The 17,475-nt window shown below is 36.7% G+C and overlaps 2 protein-coding genes across 2 annotated transcripts in view; one reads left to right on the forward strand and one right to left on the reverse strand.

Annotated features, from left to right (window-relative positions):
• The first annotated feature begins 339 nt into the window (after positions 1-339).
• On the forward strand, positions 340-8,956 carry LOC306885886 (integrin beta-1-binding protein 1-like). Its single transcript, XM_079442684.1, has 7 exons — positions 340-475; positions 3,252-3,373; positions 3,552-3,630; positions 3,713-3,843; positions 5,128-5,220; positions 5,458-5,607; positions 8,393-8,956. Exons 2-7 carry the CDS (start codon positions 3,302-3,304, stop codon positions 8,462-8,464), a joined length of 597 nt encoding a protein of 198 aa, XP_079298810.1. The 5' UTR covers positions 340-475; positions 3,252-3,301; the 3' UTR covers positions 8,465-8,956.
• A 152-nt stretch (positions 8,957-9,108) lies between these two features.
• The window catches only part of LOC306886490 (arf-GAP with SH3 domain, ANK repeat and PH domain-containing protein 2-like), a 71,073-nt gene continuing 62,706 nt past the window's right edge, over positions 9,109-17,475 (reverse strand). The window contains exons 23-28 of the mRNA XM_079443628.1: positions 16,841-16,987; positions 13,851-13,971; positions 13,400-13,485; positions 13,205-13,284; positions 12,565-12,678; positions 9,109-11,485 (exon numbers count right to left, since the gene is read on the reverse strand). Coding sequence (XP_079299754.1) covers positions 11,411-11,485; positions 12,565-12,678; positions 13,205-13,284; positions 13,400-13,485; positions 13,851-13,971; positions 16,841-16,987 — 623 coding nt within the window. The 3' untranslated portion in view covers positions 9,109-11,410. The remainder of the gene's footprint in view (positions 11,486-12,564; positions 12,679-13,204; positions 13,285-13,399; positions 13,486-13,850; positions 13,972-16,840; positions 16,988-17,475) is intronic.

Genomic DNA, 17,475 nt, shown 5'->3' on the forward strand with positions numbered 1-17,475 from the left:
CAGAAGACGGTAGCTCGGGGAGAAGAATTGTTAAATAAATTATTTTTGTTTTCTTTGTGTACAAAAAGTATTCTCGTAGCTTCGCTAAATTGAAGTTGAGCCACTGATGTCACATGGACTGTTTTACCAATGTTTCTGGGTCTGGGAACATTTCAGTTGCCTTGCTGTCTTTACAGAGAGCTCTCCAATTTCATGAATAGCTTAATATCTTAATTGAGGTCTCACGGGTTTGGAACAACATGAGGGTGAGTAATTATTGACAGAATTTTCATTTTGAGATGAACTAGCTCTTTAATCCAATGTAACCACAGCCATTTACTATGGTGCGTCCCCTTTAAGAAGTGCTGGGTGGAGCCGTACAGGAAGTGAAGTGTCAACGCCAAAACAGAGAGAGCCGCCGACTGCTGCTTTGATGAATCTACCTATTAATAATCATTACTGCCGTACACTGCTGCATAGTGAGCTCAAAATAAAGGTATGCCCAGTGTGCTTGTTTACCAAGTTCAAATTCTCCATATTTAATTGTAGAGATGCCAATAAACGACCAAAGAAGAGCCCTTTGCGCTCGTATTAGTCAAGTCAGACGTGGTGGTGCTGCTGAGTGTTTATCCTAGCAACGGGTTTCCGTTATTTTCCGCTGGGTTTTCATTAACAATTTCATTATGATTTTGAAGAAATCATAAAGCGCGAGCTGAACGACTCTCTGTCGATTATTAGAAAGTTACTCAAAGTTTGGCAGCATTGTTTTATGGGGCGTGGGCTCGTGGAGTGTCCTGAACCCCAGAACACGTCCATGCTGTTTCTCAGTGTTTTCTGAACGTAATATGTCTGTTATATGATTATATCTGAACAGAAATACTACACGAGGAACCTTTGTTAGTTGTGCATTACTCCGAGACAGCTCTCAGTTTCCACTCTTCATGGGCACAGTTTTTAGGCTAATAGTTAGTGTTGAGTAACTTACAATTTTTTTTTAACTGATAAGAATTTAAAAAAGTGATTTAATGAATGATGTGGTGTATTACGATATACTTTTATAATGAAGGAATAATAGTAATTTTAGCCAGAAAATATATATATGAATCAGTTATGTTATTGTAAATCCATTTGCTTTTATTAATTTTGTAGAATATTTTATTTATTTATTTTACAATATCTCAAGGTCTGATTCCTATGGAAGCTGTTTCTGTCACTGGTTAAAATAAATAAGGTGGAAAAATGTTTTTTTTTTTAAGTCAGAATTGTGTTTTTTTTTAGGAGTTCTGACTTTTTTTTCCACGATTCAGAGTTTAATCTCTCAATTCTTTGTTTATATCTTGAAATGTTGACCTTTTTTTCTCAGAATTCTTTTTTTTTCTGCCACACAATAAAAAAATATAGTAACTTTTTATCTCACAATTCATACTTTTATTCGGTGAATTGCGATTTTATATTTTGCAATTCTGAGTTTACATTTTACATTTATTCATTTAGCTGACGCTTTTATCCAAAGCGACTTACAATTGCTATATATGTCAGAGGTCGCACGCCTCTGGAGCAACTAGGGGTTAAGTGTCTTGCTCAGGGACACATTGATGTCTCACAGTGGATTCGAACCCGGGTCTCTCACACCAAAGGCATGTGTCTTATCCACTGCACCATCACCACCCCATGACTCAAAATACAGTTTATTCTGTATCTCACAATTCAGACTTTTTTTCAAAATTGCAAGAAAAAAAAAGAATTGTGAGATGTAACGTCAGAATTGCAAAAAGAAACGTCAAGAGTTGTGAGAGTAAATTTTTTTTATTTATTTTTTATTGAATCAATCTTCCATGGGTTTCTAGTATCAAATAATGAGAATTGTTTCCTGAGAATGGGTCAAAAAATTATTTTTCGAGTTCAAGGCCTAAGAACATGTTTTTTTTTTTTTTTTTTTTTTTTTTTTTTGCTTTTTTTCATATTTATTTCTATATTTGTTTCTACAGGTACATCTCAAAAAATTAGAATATCATGAAAAAGGTCAATATTTTTTGTCACTCATTTAAGAAAGTGAAACCCATATATTATATAGATTCATTACACAGAGTGAAATATTTCAAGCCTTTATTTCTTGAAATTTTGATGGTTATGGCTTACAGATAATGAAAACCCAAAATTCTGTGTCTCAGAAAATTTGAATATTACATAAGATCAATTAAAAAAAGTTTATTTTAAACAGAAATGTCAGGCTTCTGAAAAGTATGTTCATTTCTATGCACTCAATACTTGGTTGGTCCTCCTTTTGCATGAATTACTGAAGAGGACTTTGGACCACTGAGCAACAGTCCAGTTCTTTTTCTCCACAGCCCAGGTAAGATGCGTCTGACGTTGTTTCTGGTTCAGAAGTGGCTTGGTAGCCCTTTTCTTGAAGACGTCTGAGCGTGGTGACTCTTGATGCACTGACTCCAGCTTCAGTCCACTCCTTGTGAAGCTCTCCCAAGTGTTTGAATCAGCTTTGCTTGACAGTATTCTCAAGCTTGCAGTCATCCCTGTTGCTTGTGCACCTTTTCCTACCCAAATTCTTCCTTCCAGTCAACTTTGCATTTAATATGCTTTGATACAGCACTCTGTAAACAGCCACACCTTTCAGTAATGACCCTCTGTGACTTACCCTCTTTGTGGAGGGCGTCAATGTTCATCTTCTGGATCATTGCCAAGTCAGCAGTCTTCCCCATTATTGTGGTTTCAAAGAACAAGAGATGCCCAGAATTTATACTGTAGGGATGGTCATTAATTGAAACTCAAATGTAAATATTCTAATATTTTGAGATACTGATTTTTGACTTTCATCAGCTGTAAGCTCTAATCATCAAAATTAAAACAAAAAAACTTGAAATGTTTTACTTTACATGCAATGAATCTAAAATACATGAAAGTTTCACTTTTTGAAATAATTTACAAGAAAATATGAACAATCACGATATTCTTATTTTTTTAGATGTACCTGTATGTTTGCTCTTTTCTAAAATATTTAATTGGCTAGCATATAGTACTTTTACTTTTTGTCAATAGTACACTAAGCATAAATTCTTTCAAAAATTAGTACCTGACATACAAATGGAAATCTACCAAAGGAAAAAAAACAGTGATCAAACAGTGTTTGAACCTCGAAATAATCATGTTATTTTAATGTTTTGTCTTTAATTAAAATCCATCTTTACAGGAAACTATGGGTTTCTAAGATGATTTTGATGATTTGAAATAGTATTAATGCCGCTAAATCTCCTCAGACTCTGTTGCCATCTGCTGGAGACCTGAAGCATTGGCGTCATGGTGAAGGATGTTTCGAAAGGTCAAGAAGCGCCACAGCAGCAGCAGCTCCCAGAGCAGTGAGGTCAGCACTAAAAGCAAGGTTGGTTTACCAGCAGTCATTAAGTACATACGTCTTAAATATTGGCTGAATTTCCATTTGCACATGTCTATTAGGTATGGAAAGAATAGATTACATTGTAATTGGAATTCAGCCATTCTGTCTGCTGAGTTCTGTTTTCCACAAACGTCACGATAAACTCAAATCTCCCTTTATCCAGTCAGTAGATTCCAGTTTGGGAGGCCTGTCTAGGTCAAGCACAGTCGCCAGTCTTGATACGGACTCCACCAAGAGCTCAAGTTAGTCCTCACTGAAACATCTAGAAACTTGTCCGTGTACATTTGTGACCCTGACTAGTTCCTGACCTTGTTGAACCCTCAGGTAACGCCGTGTCAGACACCTGTGCTGAGTTCAGAGTCAGGTATGTGGGAGCCATTGAGAAGCTGCAGTTTGAGATGAGCAAAACCCTTCAGGAGCCTCTAGACCTGATCAACTACATTGATGCAGCTCAGGTAAGGATCTACAAAAGGGTACGGTTAGATTTGTGAACTCTTAAAGGAATAGTTCACCGAAATAATGAAAATTTGCTGAATTTACTCACCCTCAGGCCATACAAGATTTAGGTGAGTTTGTTTCCTCATAGAAACAGATTTGGAGAAATTTAGCATTACATCACTTGCTCAATAATGGATCCTCTGCAGTGAATGGGTGCCGTCAGAAACCGCTGATAAAAACATCACCGTAATCCACATGACTCAAGGCCATTATGTAACATCTTGTGAAGTGAAACGCTGCATGTTTGTAAAAAAAACAAATCCATCAAAATACAGCTAAAATATGAGTCTTTATCCCTAAAATTGTCATCCAGGTGGATGCTGCACACTGGTGGTGGACGAGGAGATACCCCCCTTACTATGTAAAGCGCTTCGAGTGCCTAGAAAAGCGCTATATAAATGTAACAAATTATTATTATTATTATTATCATCATTTAGCCAGAAGTGAAAGTTTAAAATGAAAACTTCTTGATGGATTTGTTTCTTACAAACACACATCTTTTTGCTTCACAACATGTTAATTGGTGGACTGGAGTCATGTGGAGTATTGTGATGTTTTTATCAGCTGTTTGAACTCTCGTTCTGACGGCACCCATTCACTGCAGAGGATCTCCTTCAAATTTCTCCTCTTCATGCTTGATAGTCATGTTTAGTAAATGAGTAATTATTCAGCAAATCATATTTAGTGAAGTATTTGTTTAATCATGTGACCACTTTGTGGGAAGTCGTGGCCTAATGGTTAGAGAGTCGGTCTCGTAACCTAAAGGTTGTGGGTTCGAGTCTCAGGTCCGGCAGGAATTGTTGGTGGGGGGATGTACAGAGCTCTCTTCCACCCTCAATACCACGACTGAGGTGCCCTTGAGCAAGGCACCTAACCCCCAACTGCTCCCCGGGCGCCGCAGCATTGCCTGCCCACTGCTCTAGGTGTGTGTTCACAGTGTGTGTGTTCACTGCTGTGTGTGTGCACTTAGGATGGGTTAAATGCAGAGCACTAATTCCGAGTATGGGTCACCATACTTGGCCGCGTCACTTTCACTTTTTACTGTTGTAGAAGCCATAATTCTTATGATTTTATGTTTAAATAAATTTAGGATGAATACTTTCTTATCTCCTGGCCTAGAGGAGAGGTACAAAGTGGCACCACTGATTATAAAGCAGAAATTATATAGTTATCATAATATTATGCATGGAGTCTGAAGCTGTTTAAAAACTTTGATTATGTCTCATGCATTCACTTTAAAGCAAGATGGAAAACTTCCGTTTGTGCCTGGAGATGAGGAGATGATTCTGGGAGTGTCCAAGCATGGAGTTAAAGTGGCCTCATTGGACCAGTGTGTGAGTTCATTCACCTGACCCAGTGTTAACTCTTAGTGTTTGTATGAGAGATTTGGCTCTTTTTTTTTTTATACATCAAATATAGGATCGTATGAAAGCATTTAGATGCATAATCACAAAATAATAATTCTGTGGAACTGAAACGGAACATTACTCACCATTTCACAGTGCTGTGCACTGAAATAATGGCATGGCTATGTTTCTCTCACTATCTGATTTTCTATTGATTCTTCTCAGGATGTGTTTCACCGTCACCCGCTCTACCTGATTGTACGTATGCTTTGCTATGATGATGGTCTGGGTGCTGGAAAAAACCTGCTCGCCCTGAAGACCACAGATGCAGAGCAGCAGGAGTGCAGCATCTGGGTGTATCAGTGCAGCAGTGCGGTAAGACCTCAAGACAGGAAGTGTCAAGTATGATAGGCCTAGATCTGGACAATGTAGCAGGAAACCGTATTTAATATTTCAGTATTTGTGTATATGCTCTGAAATGGGTGATAAAGTAAATGTACACTCACTGGCCACTTTATTAGCTACACCTTGCTAGTACCGGGTTGGACCTCATTTTGCCTCAAAAACTGCCTTAATTCTTCGTGGCATAGATTCAACAAGGTGTCGGAAACATTCCTCAGAGATTTTGGTCCATATTGACATGATAGCATCACGCAGTTGCTGCAGATTTGTCGGCTGCACATCCATGATGCGAATCTCCCGTTCCACCACATCTCAAAGGTGCTCTATTGGATTGAGATCTGGTGACTGTGGAGGCCATTTGAGTAAAGTGAACTCATTGTCATGTTCAAGAAACCAGTCTGAGATGATTTGAGCTTTGTGACATGGTGCATTATCCTGCTGGAAGTAGCCATCAGAAGATGGGTACACTGTAGTCATAAAGGGATGGACATGGTCAGCAACAATACTCAGGTAGGCTGTGGCGTTTAAACGATGCTCAATTGGTCAAAGTTTGCCAAGAAAATATCCCCCACACCATTACACCACCACCAGCTGAACCGTTGAGACAAGGCAGGATGGATCCATGCTTTCATGTTCTTTACGCTAAATTCTGACCCTACCATCTGAATGTTGCAGCAGAAATCGAGACTCATCAGACCAGGCAACGTTTTTCCAATCTTCTATTGTCCAATTTTGGTGAGCCTGTGCGAACTGTAGCCTCAGTTTCCTGTTATTAGCTGACAGGAGCGGCACCCGGTGTGGTCTTCTGCTGCTGTAGCCCATCTGCTTCAGGGTTTGACGTGTTGTGCGTTCAGAGATGGTATTCTGCATACCTTGGTTGTAACGAATGGTTATTTGAGTTACTGTTGTCTTTCTATCATCTCTAACCAGTCTGCCCATTCTCCTCAAGGCATTTTCGTCCACACAACTGGATATTTTCTCTTTTTCGGACCATTCTCTGTAAACCCTAGAGATGGTTGTGCATGAAAATCCCAGTAGATAAGCAGTTTTTGAAATACTCAGACCAGCCCGTCTGGCACCAACAACCATTCCACGTTCAAAGTCACTTAAATCCCCTTTCTTCCCCATTCTGATGCTCGGTTTGAACTTCAGCAAGTCGTCTTCACCACATCTAGATGCCTAAATGCATTGAGTTGCTGCCATGTGATTGGCTGATTAGCAATTTGTGTTACCAAGCAATTGAACAGGTGTACCTAATAAAGTGGTCAGTGTGTGTGTGTATATGTGTATATATATGTGTATTATATATTAATTATATATATATATATATATATATATATATATATATATATATATATATATATATATATATATATATATATATATATATATATATATATATATATATAATTTTTTTTTTTTTTTTTTTTTTTTTTTAAATGGAGGAATCATTATTTAGACCAAAAGGCTATTGTAACCAATTTTATTTAAACTGATTAGGTTAATAAAATTAAAATCTAAAAGTAAAAAAAGTAGTTGCATTTTTAAAAAAAATCAAATTAACAAGGATTACTGATGTTAATATTCATCTATATACAACTTTTTATATTTATATACAATGACAGTGCATTATTGACATGTATTTTACTCATTTATTTTTAATACATTTAGTTTAACTGAGTGATGAATGGTTCAGTCAGACATCTACTGAAGCTGACTATTTTACATACGAATTACATATACTGTATGTCTATTATTTTGATATTTATACTGTAAATATACCATATACACTCCACTACCGTTCAAATGTTTGGGTTTGATGAGCTTATTTTTGATGCTTGCTAAGGCAGCATTTATTTTCTCAGAAATACAATAAACAGTAATATTGTGAAATATTACATTTTACATTATTACAAATTTAATATATTTTAAAATGTAACATTGAAGATTGGAGTAATGATGCTGAAAATTAAGCTTTGCCATCAATTTCACATGATCCTTCAGAAATCATATCAATAAGTGACCCTGGACCAGAAAACCAGTCATAAGGGTTCATTTTTTGAAATTGAGATTTATACATCATCTGAAAGCTGAATAAATAAAAGTAAGTAAAATAAATAAATAGGACATTATTTGGCCGAGATCCAATTATTTGAAAATCTGGAATCTGAGGGTGCAAAAAAATCTAAATATTGAGAAAATCGCCTTTAAAGTTGTCCAAATAAAGTCATAAGCAATGCATATTACTTATCAGAAATTAAGTTTTGATATATTTGCGGTAGGAAATTTACAAAATATCTTCATGGCACATGATCTTTACTTAATATCCAAATTTTTGGCATAAAAGAAAAATCAATAATTTTGACCCATACAATGTATTGTTGGCTATTGCTACAAATATACCCGTGCTACTTAAGACAGTGTCACATATGCTGATTTGGTGCTCAAGAAACATTTCTTATTATGAATGTTGAAACAGTTGTACTGCTTAATACTTTTGTGAAAAACCGTTTCTTTTTTTTCAGGATTATTTAATATAAAGTTTAAATGAACAGCATTTATTTCAAATAGAACGCTTACGTAACCAATGTTATTGCTGTCACTTTTGATCAATTTAACACATCCTTTCTGAATACAAGTATTAATTTTGTTCAAAAACTGACCTAAACTTTTGAATTGTAGTGTGTATAGAAGACTCCACCTGTCTTTGATCATCTGTGCTGTTCTGTAAATGTAACGCATCATTTGTGCTCTACAGGAACAAGCCCAAGCCATCTGTAAAGTACTGTCCACCTCCTTCGACTGTGCCCTGGCCTCAGAGAAGTCCTGAGGTCTGTTTGGGAGTGTTCCTGTTCTTCCACCCTCACTCGTTCCTTCAGGAGGAGGAGAAGGTGCCCTTTTTAAAAGCATCTGACAGAAATGCTGGAATTTCCCACTTTGATAAATGTTAATACAGGTGATTGCTCTTTGTTCAGCCATCTCAACCACGTTTACACCATATACATTAGTCCCATCATCAGACCCACCACAACCCAAAAGCCAAGTTTGTGCTGCGTCTAATTTTGTAACCTAATTTAATCTTATTTAATGTAAATATACAGTAACCTCAGAGCACATTTCCCACTATGGGCCAGTGAATCTGGGATTTGTTAGGCTCTAGTGGGAATTGTGTAAACCGTGGTACATTAATGTCAGTGTGAACACAAAGATGCTGTAAAACCCAAACCCTTTGCATGTACATGCCCCTCTTTTGTCGTCCTCCTGGTCCAGGTGGGATCTGTTGATACGGTACAATAAATAAATGCAAACGTAATGCATTTTCATCTTTTTCCCCCCCTTGTTTCCACTAGATGGCAGTGCTTTCATCCTGTATAATAATAGGAGTGTTTTTAAACTAATCATGTTTTAATAACAACAAAAATGGCACATTTTCGCTTAAACTACCCAAATAATGCAACACATGATCAAGAAATTCATTTGTAGGTTTTTAATTCCAGTTTTCCCATTTATTTGTACATATATGCATATATTTATATATTAGCATCAATGACGTTTATGGTAAACAGGTGAATAGAGGTTGTTTTCATCTTAGTTAAAAGTGTACTGTAACCGTCTTATCTAACAATACGTTAAAACATGATCAGTTTAGCTCTCAGTTTACAATTAAATATGCACAAAGCAGTCTACATTTATCTACAGTCACAGCTGGCCAGGTGCCGACTGAACACATCCCAGCACTGGCCACTCTGGTCCGAGCTCAATCAAGACTAACATGACTGTAATTAAAAGTTACATAACAGACTCTATTAAGTTGCTCTGCAACCACATCAAACACTCATAACACAAAACGCTCTGCTGTGTTACTCCTGCAGATGGATGAGCAAATGCATCCATCAAATTTCAAAGCTTTAGAAAGGATTAAGAGAAGTGTTGTGAGGGATTTCCTCTGGAATACAGTTAGAGAGATGCAGAGTTATTATTGGTGCAGGGAACACCCATCTGGCCAACCAAAGCTAGGAGACTCTGGGAACATCCTCCTGGTTGGTGGAAATACATAATTTGTATCTCAAACTGACACCTTGGAATCTGTTAAAAATGACTAGGTTTTGGAGATCTCTAAGTATAAACACTATTCAATGTTACGGTTGTATACTGAAGAAAGGGAAGAGCATCTTAAAAGGATAGTTCACCCAAAAATGAAACCGCTGTCATTTGCTCACCTTCATATTTCAAGCCTTTTTATCTTCCACAGAACCAGCCTGGATGAATATTTAAAAATGCGAAGGGTGCTTTTTCCCCATAATGACAACAAACCTGTCGATCTCTAAAAAAAGACAAAAACGACATTGTACATTTGAGCTAAACTGCAAGCTCCCAGAAAAAACAACTAAAACAGCATATGGGTAAAAATGTTATTCACTCAATCAGACCCTTTGCCCACATATCTCATGCAAACTTGCATTTGGACATGCTGTGCCAAGTTTAACGTCGTTTATCAAGTTTGGTTCTCATAAAACTGGTTCTCATATCCCATTCAGATTAAATATGCTGTGTCAAGACATGCCAAGCCAAAGATGATATTTTACAGTGACTAACAACTTGATAGTTTTAAATGTAAATTCAGTCATTTACTCTCTCTCTCATTCCAAACCAGTATGACTTTGAAACACAAAATGAGATTATTATTATTATTCAAAATAAGTTATTTTCATAGGCTACAATATTGTTTGGTTATCACATTCTTTTTATTTTTGAGTGAAAAATCCATTTAAATAGTCTCTTCCTCACACAAAGTTATAGTAGATAATTCATTAGATTTGGAATATGGGAAACTAATAGCATGAAGCACATTTCTGGTGCACAACACCCACAGTCGCACTGTTTGAAAGAATATGAGGGTAAATAAATGACCATATTTTCATTTTTGGTCCATCACTTTAAGAACAAATGAGCCAGTTGATAAATGACAGCGTTCCACAGACCTCTCAAGGCAAACGGCCTGCACACTGAAGGAAGGTCTGCAAAAGATCATTCAAATCAATATGAGCATCTAAATCAAGAACACAGAAGGACAGCTCCGAATTATAAATATCTATACAGAAATAAACCTCCCAGCAGGCATTGGGTCAAGATTACTTTCATTCAGTCTCCACGTCCTATGTCCCTCAGCCAGCACAAAGCACTCTTGTGTCTGTCCGATTCTCTGTCTCTCTCCTCCACAGTGCACTTGAGATATTTCCCATGTGTGAGCGATGGGAGGCCTATTTATACACAGCACTGGGGCAGGTAGTGTAAAATGGGGACATCGGAGCGCCCCCTCCGAGGGCAAACGGCTCTCGTAGCATATTCCTGGTTTAGCACCGTTGACGAAGCTCTTTTCCAACCGAGTCCTCAAAAGTCAGTGATTCTCTGAATATCCTTTTGTCTTTCCTTGTAAGACCATATTCACAGATCTGTGCACTTCAAAAACAAATGTACACTGTAGAGCCATCCATCTAAAAGGAATAAGGATGTGAATGATCTCAGAGTAAAACCTTCATTTCGTTGACATTTGTCATTAGAATTGTGGTTGTGATAAATTAGGTTAAAAGTGCATTTATTGAATCGTATCTGGTCCACAAACCAAAAACAGAGTCGCAGAGCCAGGGATTTTGGAAGCTCAGTGAAGACACAAGCCTCACGACAAAGGGGACGATGATGATGATGGTCAGTGAGGCTACACAGAAGCAGAGAAATGCCGTCGTCGGTCCAACTCCGTGTCTATGATCTCTGAACTTCAGTCCATGATGAAGTGCACGAATGTGACAGGAAACGCTCCTCTTCTCATTGGCTCTCCCTCAATGTGGCCCAGCTACAAAATAATCAGGAGAAAGTATGTTAGAAATGTTCCTCAAACTGTCAGCGCCAATAGCCTTGTGGCACCGTTGCACTACGAGTGTGCAGAGTTCGAATCCCAACTCGAGGACCTTTCCTGATCCCGCCCCCTCTCTCTCCCACTTCGCTTAATAAAAAGGCAAAAATGCCAAAAATAAAATCTTTAAAAAATATATATTAAAATTATAGAGTGGTGTGAAAAAATGTTTGAACAAATAAATAAATAAATATAAAAAAATATATATATATATATATATATATATAGAGAGAGAGAGAGAGAGAGAGACACACAAAGAAAAATATATAAAAATTTAAATCTAATTAAAAATAAATAGTGTATAAACAAGTACATAAATAATACTAAAATAACATTGAATTTAACAAAACGTCGGGGTTTTTTTTACATGTACACATTTACCGTCTCTATTCAATTTTAATACAATCTTGTTTAAGCTAATCTTGTTTCTTAGTGGAAGCTTAGTCTCCATAAAATAAGACAACTCAAATATATTTATCAACACTTTTCAAATATGAAATCAGGACCGTGGGCAGTGCGCCATTGCGTTACAGGCATCCCAAGTTCGCATCCTGGCTCGAGGACCTCACTATCCCGCCCCTCTCTCTCTCTCCCACTTTGCTTCCTGTCATCCCTACACTGTCCTATCATAATTAAAGCAAAAACAGCAAAAAATAAATTATTTTTTTACAACAGTATTCTTAACAACAAAAAACTGAAATGGAAATGCAACTTGAACTCACTGAAGCATGTATATAGCACAGAAACACAGAGATTTGGGGATTTGGCTGTGCCGCCGATGAGCCTCCGTGGAGAATGAATGACAAAACACGGCCAGTGGAAACGAGGGCAATTTGGTGGAAAACAAGCAGCTGGTCTGTACTCAGCCAGAGACACTGAACCCTCGCTGAGTTTACTTATTAACAGCCAGCCAGTTACATGAAGGGAAATATGGTCAACTAACTTTTCCCTCGCTCCTTATATTTGAAAGTGAGGTGTGTGCCATCAACACAGAGCTGAAGTGAGGTCAGGATACTCACCCACCACTCCTGGTCCTCCTCACCGTCCACCACGATCACTTCTCCCTCAGAGAATGTCAGCTCGTCTGGGTTATCAGCTACACAGTTATACATGGCCTTCACACGCTTCGGCCTCTGTTACCATACAACGATCCGGTTTGGAAACAAGAACATGTCAGTTAGTGTCTAATACATGCTAAATGTGCTTCATTTGATCATATTTGGATCAGTGTCCTAGTGCAAATCTGTGGAGTGTTAATTTTAATTATAGGCTTATAATTCATTGTATAATAAACCTGTTTTGAAAGACCTTTAAAACATTTTCAATGGGAAGCAAGCTAATAGCCTGATCTTTCATTATCCTCACAGTGCGTCATGCAGTGAAGCGCTATGAAATTATTACGGGGGGAAATTACTTGTACTATTAATTTAATAATAAAAGTAACCTAATAATAATAAGAAGAATGTAACAGGCCTAAATTAATTGGAAATGCCAGATGCTCTTAAATTTGCAAATATTTAATGCTTTTGACTATCTCTGGTTATCGTTGATCCGTGATCATCGTTTTTCTACACAACCCAGCATGGGGAGGTTATTGCGGAATTGATGATTCCTTCATGAATTGACTAGATTCACTATTCTTTTTGTGGCTGAACATACCAGGTAAGTTTTCCTGGACATGTGTGTAGCAGGCAGAGTTTGACCAGTTGTGTTTTGGGGGCCTCCAGGAACTTCTTTAGCTGTTCGGCAAAAACAGGAAGTGACATTACAATTAGCTTTGCATTTTCACAACAACAATGGTTTTAATGTAGGTTTTAATGTAATGTATATTTTATTAAAGCAACATCAACTTACAGTCAACATGGTTTCTCTGACATCTGCCTGGTCTCTCGATGGATCCGGAGCGCATCAGTGTGCTTTTACTGAAGGTTTTGTCCGCGCTGCAACCAACAAGAACAGATGTGAGTGTTGTGTAGGTTTCTGGCTACGATATTTCGACTCGGGTCATGCTGGTAACACCATTAGTAATCGGAGTGCCCTACTTGTCTGGTCCTCTGGCACTGTGTGCGTGAATGAGGACTTGAATAGGAATTAATGAGCTGGTAAAGCAGCATTTCCCTACAGGCGTTTTCCACCTCTGTGTTCAGATAAGGACACACTCACCTTTTACTGGAGTCAAACTCGCCAAACACTACAGAAAGTTCTATTCAAGGACTAGCGGCTAATGTTTTTTTATGGCAGAACTGTCAGAGTGAATATGTACACACGTGTGTGCATGTGGTCACGGGTTGTTTAGTATTCTGACCTTGTAGCCCGGTTGATGTTCTGACCAGGAGGCCCCTGTCCAGGTTTGGGTTGTATAGTCATGGCCTCCATCATACTGGCAGTTTTAGACGCAGGATGGGGAGCTCCGCTGGGCACAAGAACTGCACAGAAAACATCAAATAGCTGCCGTTACATTAAAGATCCTCACAACCAGTTTTGTGTAAGTTACTTTCAAAAAGTAATTAATTACAGTTACTAATTACATCATCAATATTGTATATAAATTACTCTGTCTGAAAAGTAACTTAGTTACTCAAATAATTATTCAAATCACTAATTAGGCTACATCTTAAAATCCCTATAAACCTTAATAGAAATTAAACTTTCAATTTGAGTCAAACATAGAATAGTTTAGACTTTTAGCTTTAAAACAACTGTAATACTTAACCAAAGGTGGTTACATTTTTTTATAAAAATGTTTAACAAATAGAAATATCTGCAAAACATCTGAATAACAAAAAAGTAAAACAATACATTTCAACTTGGCAAGATGTTCAGGAAAAGCCCAACTAGTAAAATCCATACAGGTTTATATAAAAACACGTTAACTAATGTAGGTAAGAATAAATTACAGAAATCTTCTCTGCTGAATAAAGCCGCGTCAGATCGCGTTGTTCTTATGAGGTAAATTCCTCATAGCAGGTATTCTTTCAAAACTGATGAAAATCTGATTTTTATTTATTTTTTTGTATCTAGGTGAGGTCGTTTGCGCGCAGGTGACTGCATATAATGAGCTCAGATACGGGAAAGACTGTACCTCAGTTTCATACAGATTACATAATCAGATAATGTGTCTTTTTGATTTGAATTTGTTCATTTAAAAGTAGACACTTCAGGCTTTCAGATACAGGAAAGACTACCTCGCTTTAGTTTCATACGGATTACATAATCAGGAATATTCGTTTTCGATTTGAATTCGTTCATTTAAAAGACACTTCAAACTTTTTAGATTCTATTGATGTATCTGAGTATTTAAGGTTTCTCTGTGAATCAGGAAAATCTGAAAGTGAACGAGCCGGTGTGCGGAGGGTTAAAGCCGCTGCATTCAATTTTATCTTTAGACGGTAAATTTAGATTTCAAATTCAACATTGATTTTAGAACGGTTGAAATTATTTACTGTATGTAACGCAAGTACTTTATAAGTAACTAATTAAATGACCTAAAAATTAACAGTAATCCCTTACTTTACTTTTTCAGTGGATAAGTAACTTAATTACAGTAACTTAGTACTTAGTAACGCGTTACACCCAACACTGCTCACAACTACTAAAACAAGAAATTTCACTGACGTTTCAATATTTTTGTGCGACATTATTGGTACCAGGATGCCGACACCTAAATTTCCTTGACCTTAGAGTTTTTCTTAATTTCTGGATAAAGACTTAAAAATATATATATTTTTGTATGTTTAATTAATTACAAATAAAATAATACATATTTTTAATAATAAGAATAATATTATTACTATTACTTAATTAATAACATTACACAAAAATATATTATATAGTTATAGCTGATTAAATATTGTAGAGAAAACAATTTACTATCACATTATTTTCTACATTTACAATACATATATATATATATATATATATATATATATATATATATACACACATACACACACACACACATACATACATACACTAGACCACAAAATCAGTCATAAGGGTCAATTTAGTAAAATTTAGATTCTTTAGATCATCTGAAAGCTGAATAAATTTGTTTTCCATTGCTGTATGGTTTGTTAGAACAATATTTGGCCGAGATACAACTATTTGAAAATCTGGAATCTGAGGGTGCAAAAAAAAAAAAGAGAAATATTGAGAAAATCACCTTTAAAGTTTTCCAAATGATTACTTATCAAAAGTTAAGTTTTAATATATTTACAGTAGGAAATTTACAAAATATCTTCATGGAACATTATCTTTACTTAATATCCTAATGATTTTTGGCATAAAATCAAAATAATTTTGACCCTACCAATGTATTGTTAGCTATTGCTACAAATATACCCGTGCTACCTATGACTGGTTTTGTGGTCCAGGGTCACATTGAAACTGATAACCACATTTTGTTTTTGTTTTTTAAAATATGTATTTTCTTTTTAATATTAATAAATACTCAGCCTTCGTTTTGTTTGGTCAGTTGTTTTTAAATGCTGAGAATGTTTTATTTTGTTGCTTTGTTTTCAAATAAGAAACCCCAATAAAGTATAAACTTTAATAAAAAATACCATCATCATAATTATATTATTGGTCATTTTAATATTTTATGAAATTCTATTTCTTTTATAGGGAAACTATCATTCCTATATTTCTTGATATTTCCAGTTTTCCTTTTTTGGCCTATATAACCATAACATGGTTGATACATATAAAACATTTTTAAAAATTAAAGATACTGATATTGTTGGCTTTAATAGTTTTTATACAGTTGATTAATAGCTGAATAAATATCATAGCACATAACTAGAATAATTTATATTCACTGTAGTAGTAATAATAATAGAACATTTAAAATATACTGATATTAAATATGCATGTTGGCTTTTTTAACTTTTAGACACATATGATTTAAGACACATATGATCATCTACTGATCTGTAATCCCTTAACAGACATGAAATGAATGAAAGAGTGCACTCGTCTTGAATTTTTTGGGGGAAATCAGGCATGGGTTATTAACAGCCTTTCAGCAGTCCAGAATTTCTGCACCTGCCATCGGTTCATGAATATTAATATTAACGTGAACGGACAGATAAGAATGGTCAATTCGAAAAAGACAAAAATGTAATTAATATTCATGCGGTAAGACGCTGTCATGTCATGACATTACAAAAAGCTGATCCAGGATCAATCAAAGAACAATCCAGCCTTAATCTAAATCCAAACACAAAGTGCCATGTGAAACAGAATCACTGGCCTGGAACAAAGCTTCACCCACTCATTCATGTACAGCCAACTCACGGGAAGTGGATGTGCCCCGTAAGGGGGGCGCTGGAGGATGCATGTTGGGGGGGTCAGAGGAAGATCGCTGCCTGCCGGTCAAGTCGAGGGAGCCAGGTTTCCAACCAGGAGAACCCTGAGCCATTCCAGCAAGACCAGACGGCTGAACTGTGGGAAGGATAGGAGAAGAAAGAGCTACTACATGTCAGATTCAAAGAGAGTGACTTCAGAATGGTCTACAGGACAGCGCTTTTGTTTGCTAGATGACGAGAAAGCTCTGCTATGTCTCTTTTTCTGGACCCTGGAGCTACTCCAGACCAGCAGAGCTTCATTATGCACCTAATTTCATTAGTGTCTTAAGAATACAGCTCATTGTGAAGTTTGAGTAAAAATATCTATGGGACTCTGTTCAAAGTCCCAACAGAGAGAAAAACATCTTGTTCTAACACAGAAATCGGGTCTTTTTAATCCGAGTTCAACTCTGACGGAAAAAGTCACTTGTTCACTGGCATCTAGCTTATGTCATCTTAACACTTGTAAGGCCTTCTAAACAGTCCTGAGAGCGTTTGCACGTGACACCTGCTCCAGAGACTCTGGGAGTGCTCATATAGGTCAGCATCTTCACACGGCCGTTGCCATGGAGCTCTGCAGTGGAA

Source organism: Barbus barbus, assembly GCF_936440315.1.
Source record: "Barbus barbus genome assembly, chromosome: 20".
Classification (NCBI taxonomy): Eukaryota; Metazoa; Chordata; class Actinopteri; order Cypriniformes; family Cyprinidae; genus Barbus; species Barbus barbus.

Bases quoted from the DNA above. Each gene is read 5' to 3' on its own strand.
- LOC306885886 (XM_079442684.1), top strand. From the start codon at position 3,302: ATGTTTCGAAAGGTCAAGAAGCGCCACAGCAGCAGCAGCTCCCAGAGC. The intron at 3,374-3,551 runs GTTGGTTTACCA...CCCTTTATCCAG, and splicing joins AGGTCAGCACTAAAAGCAAG to TCAGTAGATTCCAGTTTGGG. The intron at 5,608-8,392 runs GTAAGACCTCAA...TGTGCTCTACAG, and splicing joins TGTATCAGTGCAGCAGTGCG to GAACAAGCCCAAGCCATCTG.